We start from the raw sequence: 27,890 nt of genomic DNA on the forward strand, positions 1-27,890 counted from the left end.
CCATTCAATGTTGGAGGCGCAAAATATAACTGGGTCAGATTTGAATGGTTTACGCCAGTAGAGAAGAGATAGATATAAATAATTCCGAAGATCATCGCAGGGGATGTAGATGTAAATACATAGAAAGGACTCATGGTTTCAGCTCCATCTAGACAAAAAAGCCCAAAAAGCAGACTCGAACCCAAACATCAAGATAAATACTTGCCAACCTAGGAAGAATGAACCTCACCCAGATACGGGAATTGGAGCGTATCGCCGTTCTCCACCAAGCTCTCCAGATAAGAGGAGATCAAAGGATCCATTCCCTCCTTCAGGGCTCGTTCAAGCCAGTCCAATATCTCCATCTCTGAGAATTTCTCGCCGTACATTTCTTCCATATGCTTCGCCATCGCTGCAAAGGCGACTTTCTTTCCACTTGAATGATGTTGGAAGTGCACCTTAGCCTCACGCCCAGTCTGAGATTGTCCCCGACCAAGGCCCAGAGCGACCGTGGACGAGACCAGGTCCTGCGCCACTTCTTCTACTTTTTTGAAATCAAAAAAGCCTTCAACGCGGGAAAATTTTGGGAGACATTTCATCTTCAGCGAGTATCGCAGGATTGCATTGAGTGCATCTGACGCTGGTGCTCGATCACCAATCACCACGCACGGACGGTGAATCTCAATCCGCATAGATGCGTGATTAGAAATCCGCTGCAGGAACTGTTTACTTGCCCATTTGGATGCGGTATAACCTTCCACACCGGTAGTGGGTGGTTGAGTGGGAACGGGGCCTGGCAGAGGGGCGGTGTTACCTGTAAGCAATGGAACCCGGGGCGAGGAGATGTACAATAAGGGAATAGAGTGGGGAACACATAAGGAGGCCAAAAATTGAGTTGAGTGTACATTCGCCTCTCGGACAGATGTGTAGTTGTTGAGACAGTGGCCGTTGGCGCCAGCGTGGATGACCACATCAATACTTTTTTGCAATGCGAGACACTCTGACGGGGAAAGACCCAGGGTGGGAGAGGAAAGGCTGCCCGTATAGTGAACGACCTTGGGATCAGGTGGTAGATGACCCTGTTCGTCTGGGAGAATGGCCACACAGTGGACTTGACGGATATGGACGTTCTGGAGTAGTTCCTTCAGGATGGACCCGCCGAGAAATCCAGTAGCCCCGGTCATCAAGACCTCAATACGCTCGTCGTCATCCACTGGAGATCGTTCGACGGCGCCTATTGCATCTTGAGCAATGGTAATAAGCGACTCAGGAATGGCAGTCTCAGCCTCCCAGTCAATTAATTTGCTCTTGACTGTCTGGCGGTCCCGCTGAAGGTCAACCAGCATAGTCATCTTTTGTAAAGTCGATGCCTCATACAGCTCACGTGTGGTGATGGAGGTTCCCATAGATTCTTTGATTACGTGCTGCAGCTTGAGCAACCGCAGCGAATTTCCACCTTCGAGGAAAAAGTCTGACTCCGCCATCAGCGGGTGTGAGGTTGGAGGTAAGACCTTCTCCCACAGAATACGTAATTCACTCTGCCGAAGGCTCAACTTGGGCGCAGTCTGCGGATTGTATAAATCCTGACTGGGTGCAGAAAATGGCAAGGTTGCAAGAGCATTGCGGTCAATTTTGCCATTACTGTTGCAAGGAAGGTCGTCATCAATGATAACCTGAGACGGACACATATATTGCGGCAGAGGTAGCCCTGCTAACAATTGGGTGATAATGGCAGGCTCAATATCATCTCTCTGGTTCACCAAAGGCGTAGCATAGGCCACCAGCGCATCATCTCGTACGGTGACCACGACTGTTGAAAATAGCGAAGCGCCGACCTCTAGAAGAGCTTTTTCCACTTCTTCCAGCTCGATGCGAAGGCCTCGCACTTTGACTTGTGTACTCCCCTCTAGGCGACCAAGGAAGACAAGAGAGCCATCAGCTGTCAATTGACCCTGATCGCCAGTTCGATACCAACGGGTTGACGATCCGTCAATAAAGAATGCCCGTGCTGTCTCTTCCGGCGACTCCCAGTAGCCAAGTGCCAGCCCGGCACCCCCGATACAGATTTCGCCTCGAAATCCCACAGGCTGAGTTCGTCCAGAGAAGTCAACGATGCGTAGGGTGTAGTTTGGAATTGCCTTGCCCACCGTGCTCTCCAATTTGAACACGTCTTCCTTCAGCGAGATACGGTGGAAAGTCGCTGCTGCAGTGATCTCAGTTGGACCATAGCAATTCAGACAAGATAGGTTTGCCAGACCCAGTCGGTGAAATTCGCGCATTAGGGGAGGCTGGACCACCTCGCCGCCCATACATGCCCAACGCCAGTCGACACACTGCACTAACGAGTCCCATCCATAGTGCAGCCAGGTGAGATACTCGGATGGCGTGGCAATGGTTATGGTGATCCGATGCTTGCTCATTAGCTGAGTGATATGGAGTGCATCCCGCCGTGACTCGTACGGCACAATGGACAAGATGCCACCAGTGCATAGAGCACAGAATGTTTGAATGATAGACATATCGAAGCCTAGCGAGCTCTGTTGCAGGACCTTCTCGCATCCCGGGCGTAGATTTAGTTCGTGGATCTTGAGCGCAATGTGATTCACAAAGTTAGCCTGCGTCAAGACCACTCCTTTGGGCTTTCCGACAGAGCCGCTGGTGTACAGTAAAACAGCTGGAGCTTCAGGTCGGGCATTGCACGGAACCCTCTCCTTCGCCGCCTCAACATCATCTACGCTGATGATGGGCATGCGATTGCCCTCGCTTCCGGCACCGAGTTGGCTAGCCAGCTCGATAGTCGCATCATGACAAATCACCACGCTGGGTCGAGCGCTGTCGATGATTGCGGCATGACGTGCCGGAGGAAGACTGATGTCTAGTGGGATATAGAGTGCCCCAATATGCAAGATGGCTAGCATAGAGGCTGTAAAGTCAACAGAAGGCCGGCATAAGACGGCAACCCGCAAACTAGTTGTGTGTCCAACGGTCCTGAGGGCAGAGGCGATAGAATTCACACGATCAGTGAGCTGGTCGTAGGTGAGTGATTGATCACCGTCACAAATGGCCAAATTCTCACAGTTTGTCTCATGTATTGCTTGAAACTGTTGAGACAATGTCGCTGGCCAGCTAAAGTCAACCTGAGGGCCCTGACCCAGACGGACAGCGTCAATCACAGCTATGGGAGCGTGGATAGGAATTTTCGCAACGGTCATATATGTGTTTGAGACCACGCCTTCCAGAATCTGGACATAAGTATCGAGAATGGTGCGAGTCGCAGCTGCGTCATACAAGGATTCCTGGCATGACATATCCAGGATAAAGCCCTCGGAGTGGTACTCAATAATGCCTAAGCTGAGGTCGTAGGGGTTCTTTGCATCCTGCGCATCGAGCAGTGTTAAGGAACTACCAGCAAAAGGTAGCTTCTTGGCCACCCTCAGTTGATAGTTGATGGCGGCCTGGAATAAGGGGGTATGGGAGGATGATCTCGCCACGTGTAAATCATCAAGTATCATGTCAAAGGGCACCGCCGAGTTTTGCACCGCTCCCAAGACTTTCCGAGCCGTGCCCTGGGCAATTTGTGAGAACTTGGCATTTGGAGAGACGTGGAAGCGTACGGGAAGCATGTTCATAAAGAATCCCACCGTTTCTGCGAACTCGCCATCCAACCGGTTAGCGTCCGCCACGCCGATACAGATATCATCTACTCCAGCCAATTGGGAGAGCATGACCTGAAAGACAGCCAGGTGAAAGTGAAAGGCGGTAATACGCAGTTTCTGGCATGACGCTTTCATTGCCTGTGCAACCTCATAGCCGATCTCAAGCCGCGAGTAGGTGATTCCGGAGCTCTGCGCGTTAGGGCGTGTCTTGACTCTGGACATGGGTAGCAAGGGGAGAACAGGTGGGACGGAAGAGTACTCTTGCTTCCAGTACTGTAGCTGCGACTGGAAATGACCAGTCTGTTGTTGCGCAATCTGTTTTCGTGTGTACTCCACATATGTCTTACTGGCATGTTGGAGTGGCTCCATGTGATAGGCCAAAGCCAGGTCCTGGAAGAAGACACGCCACCCAGTACTGTCCATGATGATATGATGGTAGGAGAAGACCATGGTGTGGGACTTCGGAGATAGCGAAAATACAGTCATCGCCATTGTATCGCCTCTTTCAAGGTCCCAGATCCGGGATTTGCCAAGGGCCACCTCGGCGGCGATTTGGTCGGCGGTGGCATCAGGGACATGCTGAAAACGCACCACAGGAGAGGCCAGAACACCTTGCATGGGCTGGTTGTCTTCCTGGCGTACAAAGTAGCACGTTCGAAGTGACTCATGATGCTGTGTGGTGACTGTAAAGGCGTCGCGGAGAAGCTCCATGTCGAGGCGGCCATCGATTTCAAACTGAAATACTAGATTATAATCAGTGGGGTTGTTGAGAAACCGCGAGAGAATATATATGCGTGACTGGCCAGAGGAAAGACGTTCAGTCTCAATTATATCTGGGCTATAGTCACGATCATCAGGGTCAATCTGCGCATTAGGACCCTCTTCAACACTGCTATCGCCCTTGTCTCTCTTCTCCACGGTATCGGTAACACTAGGAGAGCTGCTAGTGAATGTTAAGGGTGTATTTTCGGTACCACCGACCGAGCTGGTCTCCGTACATTCGAGGCCTTCGGATGGGGTGTGCAATGAGCCCTGAGACACATGCAGGGTTGTGCTCTCGGGCTCGACTTCCTCTTGCTCGGAGGCTTCCTGGCCCCCTTTCTGTGCCAGCAGCTGTTTAGCAGCATTGGTGCAGATGTGGGCAACTGAGTCGCCACCAAGGATCTTTAGAACGGGAATATCTGCACCCAGCTCACGCAAGAACCAGTTGCGAATATCCACAGCGACCAGGGAGTCGATGCCCAGCTCGATGAGGGACACTTGGACTGAGACGCTGCCCACGGGCAACTGCATCATAGTCTCTAGTTTGCTAGAGAAAGCTTTCTGTGTGATCTTCACAGCCTCGTCTTCTGTGCTCACGTCCATGAGGCGCTCTTTGAGATCCTCTTGTCTGGATCGAGCCACGACTTCATTTTGGAGGTTCGTAGAGGGAAGATAGTGCGAGAATCGCGGGTCTGTGGCCCATGCAGGCTTGCGGTCTGCTGTGAATGGCTCTGTCAAGGGGTTAATACCGACGCCCACCTCACACGATCGGTGGCTGTTAGGTCTGCCGGAAACTATGGCCTCTGCGAATGCATGGTGTACGTCCATCTCCGAGAGGAACCTGAACTCAAACTGAGCCCAGACATCTTTGAGGGTGCCTTTATTTCGGGTCGTGTAGCCGACATCTGTGACAAAACCAATGTGAATTATTGAGGCAGCAAACCCACGTTCGCGACGTTGGGTGGCAAGGGCGGACATGTACATGTTGGCTGCATGATAATTCGATTGCCCCTTGGAGCCCATGATGGCACCACAGGAGGATAACAAGATGAAAAAGTCCAAAGGAGTATTGGCAAATACCTCATCCAGGTACTTGGAGCCGTTCACCTTTGGATTCAGCGTCTGATTGATCGCGTCGGCATCCATGTTGGCAAACATCCGATCTGTCAGCACCATGGCTGCATTGCAAACACCAGCAATAGGGGGCAGAGTGTCTTGGATCCAGCGCACGGTGGTATCGACCGAGGCTCGGTCATTGACATCCATCGATTTGACATGCACAATAGCGCCCTTGTGTCGCGCATCTGCCAGCCACTGGGAATGGATTTCAGGATTTCGACTAGTGATAACCATTTGTTTCGCTCCATGCCTCAGCATCCACTCACAAATTGACAGACCGAGACCACCGGCCATTCCAACCATTAGATAGGTCTTCCTGGCATCAAACATAGTGGTCGGGTCGGGGGGCTGAACAACAAGAGTCAAAGAATCTTTGGCTTTTTCCCAGGAAGTGATGTGAGTAATTTCTTGCAGGGAAGCCTTGGCGCCAGCAATCTGATCCATATTGAACAGTGGGAGGTCACCCGAAAGAGGTAAGGCTGCATTCAATCTGGGCAAACGACTCAGCAGGCTGTCATATCCGGCAGCAAGTGAGCCACAATCTCGTAGAACGCTGAGCCCTGTTTGGAACACCCAACTTTCCAGCTCTAGAACTGGCAAATGAGACGGCAGTACTGAATGAATAGCGGAAGTGAGATAGTTGGACGATCCAGAGCAGTTCACAAAGATTGAGTCGTTGCGAGGAAGCAAACTTTGAATAATTCGAGGAGAACTGTGAGGATGCATCCGGATCCAGTTTTCGGGAACCACCACGTCTCCGGAGGTGGAACACACAAAGAAAACCTCAATACCACGGTCCTCAGCTGTTGCAGCAATAACTGCGGCAAGTCCATTTCGGGGCTGGTAGAGAGTTACAGACCCCCGGGCTGCGATGCGGTTCAATAGCGTGTCGCTGAATATGTTGTTGAGAAATCTCTCCAGGAAGAGTTCGTTGCAAGACACCTCGTCAATGGGCATCGTATCTGTCTGCGGAACGCGTACCATAGAAGCATCAATATGTGAAACCGCCAATAATGGAGTCCCCACTTCTATCTCACGACCAACAACGAGGTAGGTTGAACCCTGACTGCTATTACCGGGAACAGTGAGCGAAAAAGATGTTTCAATAGTCACATGCTCAATGGTATCGGCAGGATGATGATCATCAGTCTCGGTAAAAGCCATTTTGTCACCCTGCTGGATGAGGTGGATTGCTGCATGAGAGCCATTGACGGACTTTGTCACCGTGCGATAGCGAGCATTGTATCGATCATTTAGTTCTTGGTTGGGACGAAGACGGGCGATAAGTGTCTCGCCGTCCTCAATGATCAATTCCTGCTCGCGGGTCCAAAGCAGTGTAGATTGATTGTCCACCCCGGACAAAATTTTCATGCGTAGAAATGTCTCGAGAATAGTGCGTGCCACATTGTTTGGATTGGTGATCGTTTCCACATCCAGTGACTGAATGGTGACGTGCGCCATTTCCTTCCATATAGCTCGGGCCATCCCGAGAAACATATTCTGATAGGGGTTCTCCGCTCTTCTGCCCTTGGTTACCCAGAGCACGTTTCTGGAATGCAGAATGATGGCCTGAAGAGCCTCGAGTCTTTTCGGTGTGATAGGGTTGGAAAAAAGCGGTGCGTCAAGCTCCTGCAGACAGACCACGTCCACGCTCGATGAGAGGAGCGAGAAATCAACCGCCTCGATATCGTGGGCAACAACCACTCGGCTGCGCCAGGATGATCCAGCAAGACGTTGAACAGTACTAGTGAGCTTGGAGATAGGCAGTGTACGGCCGCCGATAAGAAGTAAGTTATCAGTCTTGGGAACATCCTCAATGTATCCCAGTGGCTCGCGTAGCTGTAGCACAGTCTCATCAACGGCCTGACTGACCAGCAAAGACATACAATGCCTGTCAGAATCAGGCAAGTCATGGAAGGCCAGATCCACCCCAGAGTAACCGGTGTCCTGCAGGGTGCGGTCCCAATCCTCGGTTGTTAGGCCGGGGTGGAAGCGGCGGCCTTCCTTTGCCCCAAGCCACCAACCAGGTAGTCCGCCCATAATATAGCCGACCCGCATTATCTCGATGCCGGTGATTTCTATCAGAAGAAGAAAGCCACCGGGCTTTAGAAGAGATCGAGCATTCTCTAGGGTAAGCTGTAGGTTGCCTGTGGCGTGTAGCACATTGGAGGCGACCACCACATCGTAGGAGTGCATATCGTAGCCCTGCGCAACAACGTCTTTCTCTACATCCAATGTCTTAAACACCATTTTGTGGGAAAATTGGGCAAAACGCTTGGCTGCATTTTCAAAAAATCCGGTGGAGATGTCCGTATAAGTGTAATTATCGAAAGTTGTGCCAATCGAGCTCAAGATGGCGTGCGACTACGTGCGTAGGTATGTTAGCAAGAACAAAGATATCAAAGAGAAATGGTGTGGAATCCATACCGCCGATCCTGTTCCAGCGCCAATTTCCAAGTATTTGGCCTGGGGATATTTGTTTGAAATCTGCTCCATCACATTCCGTAAGCCGGAATTGACGATGGTGAACCCACAGCCTTCGTAGTACATGCGACCCAACCGGTCATTCTCCATTAAGACCTCCAGCATTTGCATTTTACCGTGCATCACGTCCACGATATTTTCACCAATCGCGCGCGCGATCTCGAGCTCGATCTGCCCGGGCCAGCGGGTGTAGATCTCATCGATTACCTCAAATTCGTCGGCTAGCCAGCTACTCGGTGCCACGGGGTGACGGCCAGCACGGACGAGCTCCACCCAGTACTCATAGGCGTCCAGCATACGCTTAAAGTACCATGAAAAACCTGCGACTTCGTCAGGGTCAATTTGCTCAAGAACGCGCTGGACATAGTAGAGCACGACGCGGTCAATATCCGATACGAGGGCCATATCTCGTGTGTCGTCAACTGGGTTGCGCTGCGGCTCAAGTAAATTAAGCGACGGATCTGCCATAAAGACAGTATCGAAGAAGAGTCGTGTATCTTGCTCAGCTGTCGGAGGAGCCATCGGTTTGACCGAGAGGGCTTCTACCTGAAGAGCTGCTTCTCCGGTCATGGCATCAAAGACGTGAATATCACCGCTGAGGGAGAGACCGTCTCGTGCAGTGACAAACGACTGAGTCATGGTGCGAATGGTACCCGTCTGTGCCCCAAGGGTAGCTTTGGGATTGACTGCCACGCGTTTGATATGCACTGGCAACACAGAGACCGGTAGTTTCCCAGTGCTTGGGTCAGCACGAGCATGGAAGATGCTCTGGAACGACACGTCAAGCAAAGCAGGATGGACGACATATTCGCCACGAAGTTCTTCAGTCGCCCACTGGGCCTTCGCTTCGGCAAAGTCCAGACGGCGCTCCACATCTTGCAAACGACGAAAAATACCGCTGTATAGTAGTCCCGCCTGGGCAAGAACCTCATACCCCTCGTTGGTGTCTACCGAAAGCAAATTGGGCGGTGGTGGGGTATATGGCGGTAGCTCGTCACCCGTTGTCTCTCCCAGGTGGATAATCAACCGGCCCTCACAGGTCCGCACCATGGCTCCAGTACTGGTATCAGAGCAGTAACAGTATGAGAAGTGGCCCTCAATCATATTGGGATCACGGGCATCGAGCAGATGGACTGTAAAGATTGTATCCTGGCCCTCTCGCGAATCCGGTACTACGATGGGCCGACGGATCTCGACATCCTGGACCTCCATCAACTGAACCCGCCTGCCAGCTGCAATAACATGACCTGCTTGGAATGCAATCGCCACATACGAGGCACCTGGCAGCAGAGCCTCGTCCATGATCGTGTGTCCTTGCACCCACGGTAACTCACTGAGCTTAAGAATATTGCGCCAGCGCAGCTCCCTGTCGGTGTCATCATGAGTGCGCCGGCCAAGCAGCTCGTGAAACAAGTCATTTCCTCTGCGAAATTTTGCCGAGATGCGGGATTCCCGCCAGTACACTCGCTCATGGTCCCAGGAATAGTTCGGTAAGTCTTTTAAGAGTCTTGGGCTTAGTTGAGTACTATCCGGCACCAAGGTTCGCCAGAGTCCCTCAAAGTTGACGAACTGCGGTCCCAGGTGGGCCCAGACAACCCCGATCGCGTCAAATAGTGCCTCGACATCATTACTATCACGCTTCAGGACACCAGTATAGGTAGGCGTAGCGCCAAATGCAGATTGCAGCGTCTGCTCTGTTGGCCCTTTCAAGGCAGGATGAGGTCCGACCTCGATCACCACATCATAGGGACCACCGTGCCAGATTGAGGATCGCACTGCTTGCGAAAACAACACTGTCTGAACCATGTTTTGAACCCAGTATGGGCCTTTGAGGGACCGAAGATCACCACGGAGAAGCTCGGTATCACCCCGGACGCTAGAATTCCAGAAACAACCCTCTCGTGGCTGTCTGACTTGAATATTACAGGCCTCGAGAGATTGAAGATATGGGCCAGCGCAGCGCTTCATGTGTTGAGAGTGATAAGCGGTGTCAACCTTCAGCAGGCGAGCAAACACATTCTCGCTCTCAAAATGTTCTTTGGCTCGTTGGATGAACTCACTGTCACCCGACAAGGTGACACTCTGAACACCATTACTGGCAGCCACACTAATGTGTCCCTGATATTCAGACTTCTGACAGAACTTTTGGGCTTCTCTGTGACTGATTCCCACGGCCATCATAGCACCAGCCTCCCCGTTTGCGCCCTCCGCGAGACTGGCATATCGACCACGGTAAAAAGCAATTTGCATGGCGGCAGACAGAGAGATAATTCCACAGGCATAGACCGCGGCAATCTCGCCTGAGGAATGCCCGACGACGGCATCAAAGTGAATTCCACTGGAAAAAAGCACCTCCAGCAGGCCCAGTTGGATGGCAGTGCATAGCGGCTGCGATATGGCTGCTTCCCCCACGCGTGAGACTTCGGCATGCTTGCACAGTTCATCTACCAGAAGCCACTCTGGGCGATCTGGCAATGCCTGGAGGGTGGCATCACATCGTTCCAGCACATCCCGGAAGAGCGGACACTGGTCCAGTAGCATGCGGCCCATGCGCGGCCACTGAGCGCCTTGTCCAGTGAACACACCTAAGATGCCAGGTGTTTCACTAGAGTTGACTGGCTGGTGACGAATCCCAATTGTACTCTTTTTCGATATCTTCTCATTATCACCAACAAAATCTTGTAGTTTGTTTATTAGTCCCTGATGAGAAGACGAGGAGAAGAAAGCACGAGCCCGGTGGGATGTTCTTCGGGTCTGTAATACGTAGCTAAAGTCGGATAAATTGACGGAGGGGTTGTCTTTCAAGTACTGCAACATGTTTTTCGCGTTTCCCAGGAGCGAAGCACCTGAATGCGCAGAAAGCACAATAGGACCCAGTAACGCATTCTTCTTAGAAGCGAGCTCGAGATTTCTCTGGCCTGAGGACTCGTAACTCTCCAGGATAACATGGGAATTGGTACCTCCAAAGCCAAAGCTATTAATGCTTACTCGCAGAGGAGCACCGGGTCCAACATTGGGCCATGGGATAGGTACAGTGGTGATCTGCATGCGGCCGTAGTATGGCTCAATCTTCGGATTGAGTTCATTGAAAAGCATATTTGGGGGTATAATACGATTCTTGATTGACACAAGCGCCTTGAGGAGGCCTGCTAGTCCGGCACATCCCTCAAGATGACCAGTGACTGTCTTGATTGAGCCGACATACAGAGGGGGTGTGTCTGTCGTCTCATTGGTGAAGGTGGCCTCCTCGAATAGCGCTTCACTAATTGCTTGTGCTTCAACTGGGTCACCAGCAGCAGTGCCGGTTCCATGGCATTCAAAATACTGGCAGCGATCCTTGATTGGATCAAGTCCTGCACGTTTGTAGGTGGCTCGAATAAGGGCTGCTTGGGCGGTGGCGGTGGGCATTGTAATTCCAGGGCTTTGACCATCTGAGTTGACCCCACTGCCGCGAATGAGACCTTCAATATGATCATTGTCACGAAGGGCCTGACTGAGAGGCTTCAGTAGTACAGCAGCTGCACCCTCACCACGGGCGTAGCCATTGGCAGCCTTGTCCCACATGCGTGACTGGGAGTCAGGAGACAGCATGTGCAAATTTGACTCAGCGATATACATTGCAGGGTCGAAGATCAGGTTAACACCACCGACAACGGCACAAGTAGCCTCGCCAAGCTGGAGACTCTGCACCGCCTGATGAAGGGCAACGAGTGAGCTTGAGCATGCAGTGTCAATTGTCACCGAGGGCCCATGAAGGTCGAAGACGTATGAAATGCGATTTGCCATTATGCTCCGCGCAGTTCCTGTACTAGTATACTGCGGAAGACTTTCCAGGTCGCGTAGCTGGATGTCATGATAGTCGTCAGTCATGACACCCACGTGTACCGAGGTTTGTGAGCCTCGCATCTGGGCTAGAGTGTACCCAGCGTTCTCCATGCTCTCGTATACAACTTCCAGAAGAATACGTTGTTGGGGGTCGATGGTCTCAGCTTCGTAGGGGCTGATACCGAAGACTGCTGGGTCGAAGAGTCGACTGTCTTCAGCCAGTAGATACCCTAGGCCCTTGACATCGGTCGAGCCATGGTTTTCACCGGAGGGGTGGTAGAAACGCTGTAGATTTAGATTTTGGGACAGGTTGCGACGAACATCCCGGGGCTCGCGCAGAAGGTCCCAGAGCTTGGATGGAGAGGAGGAGGAGCCGGGAAACCGACACGAGGAGCCAACGATAGCAATGGGTTCAGGGATAGAGGGAGACATGTTGAAAGTGATTGAAAAGAGGAACAATAAAAATATCGTATCACTACCCTATGCGGGATGAGTCCTGGGTTTTCTTGTCGTTAAGAAGAGCACATGGTACACTACATCACTTGCGACCACAGAACATGTATATATGGATAGAGGAATATCGGACCACGATGCAGTCTCAGCCTCAAGCGCTTTTGACAAGAATTGAACGGAGTCAACGCAGACGAATACTGCGGCCTACCACGCGGAGACCCGCTCCCGATCAGGATCCGCCGGACGGACCTCCTGTTTGCTCGGCGATAGAGGAAAGATCGACAGGACATCCATCGAGGAGAGCCATCAGGGGTAGATACGGACAATTTTTAACGTTGTTTCAAAAGTCCGGAGGCCGTCTCAGCTCCCCATTGGTTCCCATAGATTCAAAATCGAACCTCCGGGGCCAGTATGTGGGGTATGAATCCCGGACGGAACTTACTAGTAGCGGCAACAAATACATTCAATGTTAAAGAGTCGGACTTCAGCATTGAATCGTTCAGTGACAAGTTACTTTCATCTTGCAAATGCGCGTCGAGACAACAACACGATTTCAACATGCTGGTGCAGTATCAGAATCTTCCTGTGCAAAACATTCCGGCTCTACTGCTTTCTTGTGGCTTCCTTGCAATCCTCTTTCGATCTCTCGTCTTACGTGTGCGGTACTACCGCAAAGCCCAGGCTTGGGGATGTAAGCCGGTCCCCTCACGGTTTCAGTGGGATCCCTTCTGGGGCCTTGATCTAGTATGGTCTCAGTGGAAAGCCCTGCGTGGTCACTACTACATTCCATGGCTCAGTGATCTACACAAGGGCCAGCCGAAGACCTTTCAGATCACCTTCCAGGGAGCACGTGTGATTCATACGATCGAGCCGGAGAATCTCAAATGCCTAACGGCTATCAACTGGAAGGACTTTGGCATCAGCCCTCTCCGTCGGGGTAAAAAAGCGGGCCATCCCTTTGCTGACCGTGGTGTCAATTCGGTCGATGGCGAAGACTGGGTGTTTAGTCGTTCACTGATCAAACCATTCTTTATGCGTGAAGTCTATGCGAATACCGAGCGACTTCTTCCACACCCTGATCATCTATTGCGGATTATGCCTCCAGACGGAGAGACGTTTAACATTCAACCATACCTTCAGCGATGGGTACGATTTGTGCTGTTATTCTCTTCTTGACCACTCCACGCTGACAACCCGGACAGTTCCTTGATGTCACCACCCAATTTATCTTTGGAGCTCCGATGGATGCTTTAACACACCCTGAGCGGGCCCGTGTCACCTGGGCCATGCTGGACGTGTTGCGTGGCACTCGTCTCCGGCTACAGCTGTACAGGGTCATGCACTTGATTGATTGGTCATGGTGGTTACGGGCTATTAAGATCATACATGAGTTCATGGACGAGCGGATAGACCGTGTTTACGCGGATATTGCACAACATCAGAAACGCATACAAGCCGGCGAAGACGTTGGACCCGAAAGACTTGACCTACTGTGGCATATGGCACTTGGTTGTCCAGATCACGTGGAGCTTCGTTCACAGTTATCCCTCCTGTTCGTGCCCAACAACGATACCACCTCCATCCTTACTGCCAATGTCATCTGGCACTTGGCGCGCAATTCCAAGGCCTGGGGAAAGGTTCGCGCCGAGGTCCTAGCCCACGGAGATGCCCCATTGACCTTCGAGGCACTCCGGGGCATGAAGTATTTGCAGGCCAGCATCAACGAGACCCATCGGCTCAACCCAAACAACGTTACCCAGGTGCGTATGTGCGTTAACGACACTACGCTACCTTTAGGTGGTGGCACGGACGGTCGGTCCCCGATCCTTATCCGGAAGGGCGATATAGTCCAGGTTACCAAAACTGTCATGCAAAAGGATCCGCTATACTGGGGTGAAGACCCCGATGTTTACCGGCCTGAACGCTTTGAGGAGAAGACCCACTTTTGGGAATTTGTTCCTTTTGGCGGTGGTCCGCGCCGTTGTCCGGCGCACATGATGGTCCAGACGGAGTCCGCATACCTGATAGCACGTCTGGCCCAGGTATACAGCCGGATTGAGCCCCGCGATGAGAATCCGTTCATATCCGCCATGCGGATTGGGCCATCAAATAAGACAGGTGTCCTTGTTGCGCTGCACAAGTAGGGAAGCTAGGAGAGACGAGGACATCCGGGTGTGGAGAGAGACCATGGAGATAGTTTAACCAATGACGATGAACGAATTTCTTCTCCAATACACTGAGGACCTTCTTTCCCGTAGCGAATCGGGAGAGGGTTACCTGATTCCAGCCTGAAAAAAAGAACGATAACATCCTGGAGTGGAAGCCGATTAGAGCCAGATTGCGATAAGCAGTCCGACACTGTAGTCCGAGGGCGGTCAGACACGTGATTAGTCAACTGTCCAGACAGTCTTGCTTCCCGCTCTTAGTCGTCAGAGCCCCACCGGTGGTTTGACATTCCGCGCAGTCCGCGCATTCCTCCAGTTTCACTTTCGGTGCATTATCATCAGTGTACGCTATACAGAGTGACTTGAATTTTCGTTTATCTGAGGTATGGCTGATGATTCTTCCCGATCTTGCTCTTCTTTCGGCTTTCCGTTTTTCTTTGTTCTACGTGGTCATAAATCCCACGATGTCTCTTGATTTTAAATAGAGGAAAATTCAGGGCAATCAAATTCAAACTCGGAAAATACTCTCTGGGCTAGAGAGAAATCAACCTAATATCCCCCTCTCGGCCTTTTTCCTGACTCTCACTCGCGCTCTCCAAGCGAAACCGTTCCATCACCTCTATCATCGTCAATTTGAACACTGCATCGGCCACATTCTTCCCCAAGCACCGTCCCGATGATGCCCCTGTACCATATCTCATGAAGCCACAACGTAGACTCTGGCTCGGAAGCTTAAGAAATCTATCTGGATTGAAAACGTCGCCTGTTGTACCCCAGGTCACGGCGTCGTTATTCAGTCGGCGGGTGTCAATAACCACGGGAGTGCCGGCAGGGATATTATATTGGCCAATCTTCTTCGTATCCGCGGTGCATTCAGGCATTGAGAACCCTGTTTTTGCATTAGTGAGCCCATTTATTGATATCAAACAAGGATAGTAACGGACAAAAGGCTGGAGAGATACGCATGCTTTCCATCAGAACGCGGTTCAGCAGGGTATCATGTTTCGCCAGATATTTGGGCAAGTCAAAATCAAGCTTAGACTTCCACTCCTGGATCTCTTTGCGCAGTGCGGTCTGGATCGAGGGGTTACTTGCTAGGTTGGAGAAGATGGTGTGAAAGACTTCGGCACTTATATTGACGTTGGCGAACAGAATCTCCGTCATTGTCGCCAGAAACTAAAAAAAAAGTGGACGCGTCAGTAAAATGACCATTTTAATATACTTACAGCCTTATAGAAATCTACCTACCGCGTCTTCGGTAAGATCCTTCTGTGGATCGACTCCACGGTAGATCACCTCCATGGGACACGCCCAGCCTCCCTGATGGATGGACTTCATGGTTAACGCCGAATATTCGGGACTCGGTAGCAACGGCAATAAAACTCACACCACGCGCGTTTTCAATGACCAAGCGATGAAAGTCCCTCCATTTGACCTGGAATTCCCGAAGCCGTTTCTTGGGGCCCCAGCAAAACAAATTGAACAGCTTCGAGTCGGGATATTTGCTGTTCAGGATGTCTGCAACGATCCCATCATATAGGTCATTCAGCTCAAGTAGGCTCCAGTAGGACTGTAATCGCTTAGTCCCAAGCTAAATTGAGAGAGAAAGAAGTGCCTACTCGATCGTCAAAGGCATCTTCATACAGATGCAGTGATAGCAGCTTGAAGACCAGAAATCTAAAGTCAATCTTACTGTCCAGTTCGTTGACCCGGGGGTTGGGAGCTTTGCTCTGCAGCCAGTCGTTTATCTCTCGTCTGAACCTAGGAGCGCGCAGGGCGACTGAGTGGAAGGCAAATGGAGGTTCGAAGTGTTTGCGGATCGTTCGCCAATGGTCACGATATTCGCCCCCAACACAGGGACCCAGAAAACTCCCAAACTGCTCACCTAAGTTCAAATTGCGAGGCTTTGTGTGTCTTTTGCTGTCATGCTGGTAAAAATCATGGACCTGGTCAGGCTGACTAATGACTAGCTCCCTATAAGGGCCACTTCGAAGGAGATAGGGCTCAGTGCCGGCGGCATCTTCTCCTTGTTGGGATAATTCCCGACTTTTGAAATCATCTTCAATTAGCATCAACTAACTCGTGAGTCTTTCTATCAATACTCACCTGCGAGTAAATTTGGACATGCGCGAGTCACCAGGAATCTCTGTGATGCGCGTGCCTTGGTCGGTGGTAAAATCTTTCGATCGTCTCCCGAGGCTGAGGGTGAATGCACTGATTAAGAGAATCACGGAGCCAGCCACAGCGCCCAAATATCGAGTCTTCATTCCACCATCCTCCTGTTCCTGCCCAAAGCCCAGGAACTGCTGCACTAAAGTGATGGCAGCCATCTTGCTTTGCAATAGTGTTGAAGCTGTTGATCCAGCCCTGAGGTGGAATTAAGAACACAATACGATATAAAGAGAACCATGAAATCTTGTTAGTAGATAATGTAGGTCTTTTCCCGGATGTATCCCTTCTCGGGCTTTTGAATACGGCTTCGGCATTCTCTGTCAAGTGCTCCGGACGATATTTGGTAACCACACTCCGTTCGTTTCTGGAGAGATGTCACCAAATTACTACAGTTGTTAGGTAACACAATATTTGCATGGACCCTGGCATTGCCATGCGGAAATCCACTGAATGCGTCTAATACCCCGCCCGGACCCGACTTAAAGGAGCCCCCGCCCTGAAGACCGCCGAAAGTCCGTCCGCCGGACTGGCAATCCAATCAAGTCGCCTCCATGTGGTCAACGGGGATAATCTGACGGTCGGACTTCATTATGACAAGAGCGATGCACTCTTTAAGCACCGGATTAAACCTATCTGAACAATATTATATCTGGCGGAATCTATAAACCAGCGAATTATAACGAGGAAAGACCATTCCAAACCAAGAGCCTCTCTCTTCAGCATACATATCCAGCATGGGCGAGTTACCGACTTCTCAACAGGCTCTGAAGGTGGCCAGTAGCGGCAGAGTTGTCCTGGAGATAGGGCACCCGTTACCCGAGTTGGGCGCCGACGAAGTATTAGTGCGGGTAGCTTGTGTCGCATTGAATCCCTATGATGCCAAATCAGTCGACATGTCGCCTAGCCCCGGCGCAACAGCAGGACTCGATTTTGCCGGCGAAATTGTTGCCCTGGGCGAGGCCGTCAACTCCTCCGCCCGACTTGTCGCGGGAAAACGGGTGTGCGGTTTTGTATTCGGCAACAACCCAGACCGGCGCGATAATGGTGCCTTTGCTGAGTACGTCGCTGTACCCGCGTCGCTAGTTCTCTGTATCCCGGATTCCATGACGTTCTTGGAGGCAGCAACACTACCTTGTGGTCTGGCCACCACTGGGGCAGCACTTTATAATAGCCATCATCTTGGCCTGCCCTTGCTGGGACCTGGGTCCGAGGTGAACAGCTCGAACAAATCTTCAACCTACGTACTAGTGTACGGTGGGGGTACAGCCACGGCAACGATAATCATACAGGTGCTGCGACGGCAAGTCTATATGTAATCTTTGATGAAGAAACAAGTTTGAAATTATTAACAATCCTATAGGTCCGGCTTCATTCCCATTACCACAAGCTCCCCACACAACTTTAACCGCCTGCAACAGCTGGGTGCTGAGGCGACGTTCGATTACCACTCGCCCACCTGTGGCTCCGACCTGCGCGACTACACCCACAACAGACTCGCCTTTGCCATTGACTGTATCAGCTCAACTGACTCGATGCAAATTTGCTACGAGGCTATCGGGACTGCCGGTGGCAGATATGTGTCGCTGGACCCTTTCCCCTTGAACAAACACACTCGTCGCAGTATTCGGCCGGTATGGCTATTCAGCTTCACAATTTTCGGATCCGCCATTAAGTGGGATACCCCGTACAACTTCCCGGCCCGACCAGACGACCGAGAATCGGCCGAGCGGTGGTATGCGGAGATTGAGGCAATCCTGGCGACGGGTGAACTAGTCACTCATCCATTCCAGGAGGAGACTGGTGGGTTGTCCAGTGTGATCGACGGCATAGGGGCAGTGCGCAACGGACAGATAACAGGTTATAAACTAGTCTATCCGATTCGGAACTGTGCTTACTAGTTCTAGTACTGACTAATTCCTTGATCCTCAACGGTTGTTGAGCGGGTTCCCGCCTTTCTCATACTTTGAGTCTTTCTATCTGTCTTGAATCTAAGCCAATGAAAAATACACCCTTCGAAATATGTAGTTTACCGCATTCGACGATGCCTATGACATTCAATTAATTTTGTCCTACCCAGCCAGTACCGTTGAAACTTGAGATGGATCGCAGTCCAGGCCCAGTTCACTCGTTCCGTATATGATACTACCTCCCCTCTCTCTCACAAAGATACACAGACATACAGACTTTTCTCATCATCTTTCCTCTCTGCCAGAAAGTGGTTGCCACGGTATCTCAGGCATTCATTACTTTTGACTCATTAATTGTTACCCCTTCCATGCCCAACCCCCCTGTTGTTTGCATTTTGTGTCCAAGACCAGGAATTGGCTCACTGGCTGGTACTGAACATTTTCACTAGAATCTGATGATTGGTTGAAGATGTTGAGATAGCTTGAGCGATGACCAGGACCTACCTAGTCTATTCTCTGGAGTGCTACGACACCATGTCCTGGCTTAGCCCGAATGTCATACAAAGTTTCGGCGAAATTGGGGAAACGATGAACAACTCTACCCCCAAAAGCCACAGCGGTAAGTGACCGGTGCCGTAGTTCCTCATTGTTTTAGACGTTCGGCCAATCTTCTCATCGCTGGCAAGAACATGAAAGAAACATGGGAGCGACTCGAGCTTGTATTGAACACTGAAAGAAAATTCGTAAATATATAAGTATTTTCGAAAGATGAAAATACAATCCATCTCCTGACTCCCTTCTCTGGTACTGCTCGTTGAGCTGGACTTGCCAGTCCTGATTCATCGATTGCTAAGACATGGCAATGTAGCCTCACCACTCACTATACCTTGGTAGTCAAGCCCCATCCTCCAAGGCGCACACGTAGTATGACCATCACCAGGGTTGACACAGCATACGCTACTCCGCTGAACACAGATGCATACACATAGTCGCCTCCGTTCCCGGTGATTAGTTCGCCGGCAATTGGGGGACTGGTCAATGCACCCAGACCAGCCACTGCAAACGCGGTGCCCATCCGATATCCGACCTCGTTGGGTGGGGATATGGTCAAGGCAATCATGGGCCCTAGTCCAATAGTCGCACCCGACACAAAGCCAAACAGGAGGGTGAAAACGATGATAGCAGCGTTGCTGCGTGAGGGAAGCCATGAGCCGAGTATGATGACCATGGATGCAATCATTGCGAGGATAAAGACGTTGCAAATCCCGTATTTGCGTGCCCAAAATTGGGGGACGATTCGACCGAAAAAACTAAGATACCAACTCCGTGAGATTTCTAATCCATGAAGTTGGGGAGTTCTGTTTCTTCTCTGCAATTCTCTTACCTAATGCCATTCAGGATTGGAATTAGATTATATCCCATCTGGACCGACATGCCATAGTGGATTGAGGATATCACCATGTAAACGTAAGGAATAAACATGCCCCCTGCAAAAGTCAGTCTGCCAGAAAAGTCGGAGGAAGATGAGCGCAGGTGACGTACAATACATAAAGAAGCTGACGAGGCACAAGAGTAGAAAATTACATTCCCGCAATGGGGTCAGATAATTCTTGAGCTTGAACTCCTTGGGGATGTGTGTTACATTTGAGGAAATCAACGTGTATGTGATGACCATGAGAACAAGAATTAGAAATGCGCAGGCACGCATGGTCCAGGCAAACCCGATTGATGATAGCAGATGGTTCACCATGAAAGGGAAGACGACACCACCCAAAGAGGAACCGGCAATGGTGACTCCACCAGCCAATGCTCGGCGATCGTGGAAGTAAGTTGTCGGCTGCAAAATAATACTTCTGTGAGTTGTCCGCGTGGGGAGACAGTGGCAGCGACCAAGGGTGGTACGTCACTTACCGCGGTCATGGCCGGAGTGATAATCAACGATGTTCCGATCCCAGAACACACCGACTGACTCAATATGAATTGATAATATCTAGTTGCCAGACTAGTCATCATGAGGCCAAAGACATGGAAAAAGCAGCCGATCATGATCGGAAGACGCGGTCCGTAACCATCATACAGTCGTCCAGCTACAGGTGACACTCCGAGCATGAAGAAAACTACATGGAAGATGTCAGTTCAGGGTCTGGGTAACCACACTACTCGTTGATACTGAGTGAAAGACATACAGAGCACGGAGGATATCCATCCTACCTGGGAACTCGAATAATCCCGTAGTTGGTTCATCTCATATTCGGCCTGAAATATGGCAACGCAGTTGACCCAGCCAAAGGAAGCAAACATGCCCATAAAACCAGCAGCTAACGACAACCAGGCTTTGGCACCTTGCTTCTTAGGGGTCGAGGTGATAACTGGACTCGCATCTTTCGTCGTGGAGTTTGTCGCCAACTCATCTTGATGAGGAGGGTGCGTGCCCTTCTCAAGGCTGGACTCGCTATGGGTACGTGGGTCGCGTGTTTCGGACATTCTTTGTGGTAAACTGGAGTATCCTCAAAACTCTCAAATTGAGGACGGCGTGGATGATTTCTATAGCAATTTTTCCAGATCCTAACCGTCATTCATGTCCCTGTCTCCCCAGCGACTCCGACCCTGGCTGCTGGCCGAGTCCATTCGGACTCACCACTAGTAGCGGACATGTCGGTCCATAATCCTTCCATGCAAGATTCAGTGCCATCGGACAAAATCACGAGACATCAATTTTCCGTCCAATGCCAAGGCGGATCCGAGACAAAAGAACCCACTTGAAGTCCAAAGGCCGGTTGGAACCAGAACGTAGGTCGGGCGCGTCTGCCTGAGGGTCGGATGCATGTGGACTGTATCCACTTTTAATTTTGAATGTGCACGGGCGAGTGAGTGAGGTGGCTAATTAGCTCGGCGAGTAGCGTTCGGGCGGCATTCGAGCGGTGTTCGTCGAATACCGTCTCGGATCCCTCTTCCCATTTGAGTTCCCCTCCCCCTTTCAGTCTTCAATGTTCCTCTTCCGCTCGACTGAGATTGCCTAGCAAATGACCAGCCAGAATGGAATCTACTATGCGCTCGCCTTTGCCTTACGGAAATGCATGTGCCACCTGTGCTCGCGCCAAGTGCCGTTGCGTCCCCCGGAACGGTGGTCGCGGCCGCTGTGAAAGGTGAGCGGACCAACATCGTCCCGAGGCACACCATCCACACCCGTGCGACGGGAAATGGCTTAGGAGTCATTTGATTCTGATATCATTAGCAGATGTCACCATTTGAACAAAGAATGCCGCGCTCCTCAGGGACGTCGCAAGATCCAGCCGAAGACCTTGTCCAGGTCGGTTCAGCTAGAACGGAAAATGGATGGCTTGATGTCGCTGCTGACCTCCTTTGGCGGTCGGACGGATCTGCCAACGCCGGTTCAGAGACAATCTGAGGTGCAGGGGATGTGGCGAACTGAGGTCGAATCAGGAACGGAAGATGAAGAAACATCAGCAAGTGAAGAAGAATATCTGCGCGCTTTTCGGACCCAGCGGCTGCAGTTCCTCCCCCTGATCCACATACCAGCCACAACAACCGTTGGTGATCTGAAACTACAGTCTCCATTCTTGTGGCAGTGTATTTCTGCTGTGGAAAGTAAGAATACAGCACGTCAAGCAACCTTGTGTGTTAAGATCCGTGAGTTGGCTGGCAAGAGGCTGCTGGTCGACTGTGATAAGTCCCTGGATCTATTGCAGGGAGTATTGGTTTATCTCGCATGGTATGGTGTGCTCCACTCCCGTTGTGGCTCAGTGACATAGAGCTTGCTGAATTTCTCTCCCTCCCTTGCTTATTTTCGACCAGGATCACGTTGCACAGTCAGCCGCACAAGTCATCGCTCTGTATGTATTCCCAGATGGCGATCGGGCTAGTCTTCGAGCTGGGCCTCAACAAGCCCGCGCCTCCGGATCTTAGTATGACCGTCTCAAATTCAAATGCCGTAGGACATATGCCGGGCTTGGAAGCATCGATTTCAACTCGGCGCACGATGCATGAACGCCGGGCAGTTCTAAGCTGCTTTGTGCTGACTTCTATGTAAGACCCCGCATCCGCCAAGGCGATTGAGCATCAAATTGACAGGACTCGTACAGAATTGCGCAGTTCTTGGGTCGAATGGGACCATTGCAATGGACCTCGCACATGAAGCAGTGTCTTGATATTTTAGCGGAGAGTGAAGAATCGCCTGGTGATAGAGTGCTAGTCCAGTTGACGCGTACCCGACTTCTAGTGGACCAGATCTCTCACGGCCCCTGGAGTGAGGGTCTCTATGGCCTTAATTCGGCGCAAACCCTAGCCACCTTCCATCTCAAGGCACTCCAGTCACAGCTGGAGACTATTAGGGCTGAGATTCCCATTCAATTGGCTGACAACAGTATGCGCATCCCCTTCCCCTAGCAAAGGGATGTTTGATTCAAAGCTACTTACCTAACCTGTCTTAGAACCCATTCTCTTTCATTTGTTCGACACAGAGCTTAGTCTTTACGAAGCTGCGCTTGTTAAGCCCCTGGCAGACGAAGATTTCAGCTCCCAGCGGCTTGATCATCTCTACGCCTGTCTCCGCGTGGTGAAACAGTTCTTTGATCTATTTTTCACAATCCCTCCAGCTGGATACACGTCCCTGGCGCTCCCTTATATTGCACAGGTGTCGCACTGCCTGGTGATTCTCTTCCGCCTATCTACTTTGGACTATCCAGGATGGGACAAGAGCACGGTAAAAAACACGGCGGACATACTCTGCATTGCGGAGCAGATTTCCACACGGATGGCTCAGGTGGGGGATGCGATTGGGATGCGCAGTGAGGGTGCGTATGGTGATCCGTTCAGTAAATGGGGAATGATGATGCAGAAGCTTCGGAGTGAATGGGCAATACGATTGCCAGATTGCTCGGAGGTGGTTGTGGACCGAAGCTCAGCCGAATCATCCTTTCCGAGCATTGAAATGGGTGATCTGGATTGCTTTGTGAATTGGTCAGAGTTGGGGTGGGTGATGGAAGGGGCTGGGGCTGGAGGATTTATACAGTGACAGTTCTCTTAAATGTTTCGTTGATCTCCACTGATATATATGGATTCATTTCAATGCCAATGGATATCAAATCATAACCAATACCTCCTCGGGCTTCTTTCGTCGCGTTTGATTAAGAGTTCAGTATTGGATTAGATCAGGAAACACCAAATGTCCGTCACCTAGGCAATTGCCTTGATGAATATTGCTTCGAATTTGAACATAGCTACTGCAGTGGAGGTTTCAAATTGTTCTAAAAATCCGAATTACATGAAACCACTGTCCGACCGGCGACTTGGCACGGGAGGCACGGCGTTCCAGCAGGGATGGAACGGGAAGAGCGGCGTTCGGGGATGGCAGCAACCAACGCCGTTCTCCCCTTTCCATACTTAATGGAGGCAAAGTCCACACAGTCTTCAGTCGCCAACACTCAATGCAATACAAACTGAAAATTAAAACTAGAACATCAAAACATCAGGAGGAGAAACAGTCATCGACATCGAAGCTCCATCACAGCCAGTATGAGCGAAGATAGTCAGCCACGTCTTCTGGAATCCGATCCCAACCCGGGGGACCGTGATCTGAAAGCAGTAAATTCCAATCCAAGTGACAATCGACTCAACAATCAAAGCGATGATTATGAGCCGGAATGGGTGGAGGGAATCACTCTGGTGATGGTGATCTCAGGTATCACCCTTGTCGTGTTTTTGATGCTGTTGGATATGTCGTTTGTTTCCACGGTATGACCTCAAATCGAATGCTGGAGACATGAGACCTTGGACTGATATAGGCAGGCCATACCAAAAATCACCACTCAATTTGACTCACTGGGTGACGTTGCATGGTACGGGAGTGCATATACAATCTCCAGGTATGCCCGGTGGAATGTAATGCAATCTAAAACAAATGCAGAATTAGAATGGCTAACAAGTATCACTCACTCTCTAGTGCTGCCTTCCAGCCGCTGACCGGGAAATTTTACAACTACCTGTCATCAAAGTGGACCTTCCTCTCTTTCTTCGGTATATTCGAAGTGGGCTCCTTGGTTTGTGGGGTAGCAAATTCCTCCAAAATGCTCATCATCGGCCGCGCTGTGGCAGGTGTTGGATCATCGGGCATGATGAACGGGGCGTTAAATATACTGGCCGGTGCAGTGCCGATCAAAAGGAGACCAACAATGATTGGGATCATCATGGGGGGTAATTTACTTGCCAAGAAAATGATCTTGTCACGGAGCTGATATTCCTCACAGTTGGTCAACTGGGCTTAGTTGGAGGGCCACTGGTTGGTGGTGCTTTTACGACTTACTCGACTTGGCGATGGTGTTAGTTTTCACGGCCGATGGCGATGATATTCAATCAAAATGCACTGCTGACCTTAGCTTAGGCTTCTACATGAACCTTCCTGTCGGGGCGTTAGTTAGTTGGTGTCCTGCTCCTCTTCACACGCGTCCCAGATCAAAAGCCAAAACAACCCGCCCGCGAGGTTCTACGTTCAGTGGTCCTTCGGAGATTCGACTTCATTGGGTTTGTGCTTTTCGCACCAGCCTCGATCATGCTTCTTCTCGCTCTACAATATGGTGGGAATGAGTACTCTTGGGACAGTGCAACTGTCATTGGCTTAATCTGTGGATCGGTCGCGACTTTCGTGGTTTTTGGTTTGTGGGAACGGCATATGGGCATCGAGGCAATGATTCCGGGTCATTTAGTTCGCGATAAGATTGTCTTTTTCAGCAGTCTACTGTCGATGATGATATTTGGGTTCACGATGATTCTCTCATACTATCTGCCCATCTACTTCCAGTCTGTCCGGGACAAGTCCGCCTTGGTAAGCGGTGTCGACTTGTTGCCAAATATTCTATGCCAGCTGGTCATGGCCGTGGTATCCGGGGTGCTGAGTGAGTTTTTCTCCCTCTCTCTCGTTTCCTTTTACACCCCTAACCAGTTTTATAGCCTCAAAGCTTGGCTACTATCTTCCCTGGGGAGTTTTTGGTGCTATTCTAAATGCCCTAGGAAACGGCCTGCTCTCCACTTTGTCGCCCACTACCTCGGTGCCCAGTTGGGCCGGCTACGAATCTTTGGTAGGATTCGGTCGAGGTGCCATCTCCCAAGTAGTCAGTTCTGCATTCCGCGTCCTCCTCCTCTTGCTTCAATATACTAATACCTACCCAGCCCATGATTGCCATCCAGAACGCGGTCAAAGGTGATGACGTCTCAACCGCCATGGCTATGATGACCTGTGCCCAGACCTTTGGTGGGGCCATCTTCCTGGCCGTGGGGCAAGTCATATTCGCCCAGACCCTCAGGCAGAAGATCCCCGAGTACGCCCCCTCAGCGAATGTCGACGAAATAATCGCTGCCGGTGCGACCGGATTCCGCGAAAATGTGTCGGCGCAGAACTTGCCGGGCGTGTTGGCAGCGTACGCAAAGAGTGTAGACTCAGTTTTCTATTTGAATGTTGCGCTATCTTGTGCCCAGTTTGTTTTCGCATGGGGAGTTGGATGGAAGAGTGTGAAGAAGGAGAAGCAAAAGGATTCGGAGGAGGAGAAAGTGGTAGAGTCGGCGTGAGGCTCAGGTGTCCTGTCAGATCAGATTATGTTGCTCACTAGATCATTAAATTTCTCTCCTCTGTAAACTTACGTGCCCATATTAATATATCATTCCGGATCCATGTGGTTTCAAAGGCAGTTAGGGACTACTTAAAATAATTACTAGTATTTAGGCATCCTTCAAGTTCCATTTGCTCCTTACTAATAGTTATGTGTCTTAAAACCTACTTCTTAGGTTATTATTTTCTATGCATCCTTTTTTCTTTTCTACCCGCCCTTTGATCCAATAGAGATTTCTACGTATGATGCTGCATCTGCAGTTTATAAGATAGAACTTGACTTCACACATGCAAAAATGCTTTTAATAGCAGTTAGCAAGTTTATACCGATAGTCTAACATTGCGCTTTCTACATTATTTGCGCATCTTCAGAGCGTGCATATCCTGAACCCCTAACTGATACCACTCCAGATATCTAATTTGGGACCATATATCTCAGAATAAGCTATCCTATATATCCTAAAAAATTGACTGTTTCACAGACCATTCATGCTTGTGTGATAGAATCATGTTTACACCACGTTGAAAATTGAGAATCCCTCTATCGCGCCCCCGTCACGGCCCACAAATATACAAAACATCTTCCTTGGCGTCCATGGAACTACTTAGTCATGAATGTGGTACTTCCTGTATCTCAACTCCTGTAAGTAATGTTTCATTCAAATTTGATGTGTGTAAGGAATAAGTTATCTAATATATATAAACTTTAAAGTACGACCGTACGAAGGTGAGGAAATAGAAAAAACATAAGCGTTAGAATAAGACGGAAAATCTATAGCTGTGTTACGGCGGAGCCGAACAAGTACCCGTTACGTCACCCTACTATATATACCTGACTTGGGGCAATGGTATCCGCAACCGCGGATATTAACGACCTTTTATGGTCTTGTTGGTTAGTGTCCGCCCAGAACGCTTCCGTAACAATCCGCTCCAGATACCCAATTAATTAGAAAACCGCTCTAATGTATGGAGTTTGTAAGCTAAATATATTTGTAACAGCTGGAATTATGATTTAAATAACATAGCAAGCATCATATATAGATATCGAAAGAACAAGCTATTACCTCTTATCAAGGCCCAAAAGCAGAGCTCGAACTTGGTACGGTTTTGACAAATTAAATATGTTTACAATGTTAGTAAATCGGCCTAAGCTTAATATTTCCGGCGGTCGGGAAGGCTGGGTTGGGCTTTGGCCTTTGTGGGCTTTGCAGAAGGCTACGAGAATGCTCTTCCTTGATGGCGCATGCACCAGGAAGAGACTAGGATCTGCACTATCTCTCCGATCAGAAAATACGACTACGTTGATTAATGACTAAAGATCAGAAAGAGAAAGGTAGCAGCAAGTCCGGAGAATATGGTTGCCGGGATAGAATATTGAGCCATGCGGCGCTTTTAAAATGGGTTAGCCTCTCTTCTGTCCACATTGAGCTGTCTACAGAGCGAGTCAGATTTTACGGTACAGTATAAATATCCGCAACTACAATGGCTGATCGGAAAATGAAAGATTGGTATCGAAGGAAGATAAAATTTCCGGCATCTAAGATCTAGCAGGGTGCATCCAACAGCGAGCAAGTTGTTAGAACAGAATCCCGGCAAGGGCTAGCATCTATTCTCACATTACACCTTGAATTTTTATCTCCTCCGACAGACAGCTACTTATTCCAGCAACATCAAACTCTGATTTGGTCTCTTTCCACAACTGATCAATCAGGCTCGGATCCGTGTACATCATGGGCGGATATCTCAT

The 27,890-nt window shown here is 50.2% G+C and overlaps 7 protein-coding genes across 7 annotated transcripts; 4 read left to right on the forward strand and 3 right to left on the reverse strand.

Annotated features, from left to right (window-relative positions):
- Nucleotides 1-209: 209 nt before the first annotated feature.
- POX_c04768 (Hybrid PKS-NRPS synthetase lepA) lies at nt 210-12,257 on the reverse strand (the record flags this gene model as incomplete). The annotated part of the gene is made up of 2 exons (XM_050113629.1): nt 210-7,880; nt 7,944-12,257. 2 exons carry the CDS (start codon nt 12,255-12,257, stop codon nt 210-212), a joined length of 11,985 nt encoding a protein of 3,994 aa, XP_049971185.1.
- Nucleotides 12,258-12,836: 579 nt separating this feature from the next.
- POX_c04769 (Cytochrome monooxygenase apdE) lies at nt 12,837-14,422 on the forward strand (the record flags this gene model as incomplete). Its single annotated transcript, XM_050113630.1, has 2 exons — nt 12,837-13,424; nt 13,481-14,422. The coding sequence occupies 2 exons, from the start codon at nt 12,837-12,839 to the stop codon at nt 14,420-14,422; spliced, it is 1,530 nt and encodes a 509-aa protein (XP_049971186.1).
- A 554-nt stretch (nt 14,423-14,976) lies between these two features.
- On the reverse strand, nt 14,977-16,773 carry POX_c04770 (Cytochrome monooxygenase apdB; the record flags this gene model as incomplete). The annotated part of the gene is made up of 6 exons (XM_050113631.1): nt 14,977-15,332; nt 15,388-15,619; nt 15,692-15,775; nt 15,831-16,013; nt 16,063-16,489; nt 16,550-16,773. 6 exons carry the CDS (start codon nt 16,771-16,773, stop codon nt 14,977-14,979), a joined length of 1,506 nt encoding a protein of 501 aa, XP_049971187.1.
- Nucleotides 16,774-17,349: 576 nt separating this feature from the next.
- On the forward strand, nt 17,350-18,513 carry POX_c04771 (Trans-enoyl reductase lepG; the record flags this gene model as incomplete). Its single annotated transcript, XM_050113632.1, has 2 exons — nt 17,350-17,864; nt 17,976-18,513. The coding sequence occupies 2 exons, from the start codon at nt 17,350-17,352 to the stop codon at nt 18,511-18,513; spliced, it is 1,053 nt and encodes a 350-aa protein (XP_049971188.1).
- An 889-nt stretch (nt 18,514-19,402) lies between these two features.
- POX_c04772 (MFS transporter asaE) lies at nt 19,403-21,006 on the reverse strand (the record flags this gene model as incomplete). Its single annotated transcript, XM_050113633.1, has 5 exons — nt 19,403-19,832; nt 19,907-20,009; nt 20,065-20,359; nt 20,434-20,639; nt 20,709-21,006. The coding sequence occupies 5 exons, from the start codon at nt 21,004-21,006 to the stop codon at nt 19,403-19,405; spliced, it is 1,332 nt and encodes a 443-aa protein (XP_049971189.1).
- Nucleotides 21,007-21,558: 552 nt separating this feature from the next.
- Nucleotides 21,559-23,557, forward strand: POX_c04773 (uncharacterized protein; the record flags this gene model as incomplete). Its single annotated transcript, XM_050113634.1, has 5 exons — nt 21,559-21,668; nt 21,758-22,255; nt 22,354-22,569; nt 22,626-22,906; nt 22,974-23,557. The coding sequence occupies 5 exons, from the start codon at nt 21,559-21,561 to the stop codon at nt 23,555-23,557; spliced, it is 1,689 nt and encodes a 562-aa protein (XP_049971190.1).
- A 500-nt stretch (nt 23,558-24,057) lies between these two features.
- On the forward strand, nt 24,058-26,103 carry POX_c04774 (MFS-type transporter calB; the record flags this gene model as incomplete). The annotated part of the gene is made up of 8 exons (XM_050113635.1): nt 24,058-24,276; nt 24,331-24,407; nt 24,485-24,735; nt 24,789-24,860; nt 24,923-24,954; nt 25,001-25,433; nt 25,489-25,649; nt 25,708-26,103. 8 exons carry the CDS (start codon nt 24,058-24,060, stop codon nt 26,101-26,103), a joined length of 1,641 nt encoding a protein of 546 aa, XP_049971191.1.
- Between the last annotated feature and the right edge of the window lie 1,787 nt (nt 26,104-27,890).

This window comes from Penicillium oxalicum, chromosome III (genome assembly GCF_001723175.1).
Source record: "Penicillium oxalicum strain HP7-1 chromosome III, whole genome shotgun sequence".
Taxonomy (NCBI): Eukaryota; Fungi; Ascomycota; class Eurotiomycetes; order Eurotiales; family Aspergillaceae; genus Penicillium; species Penicillium oxalicum.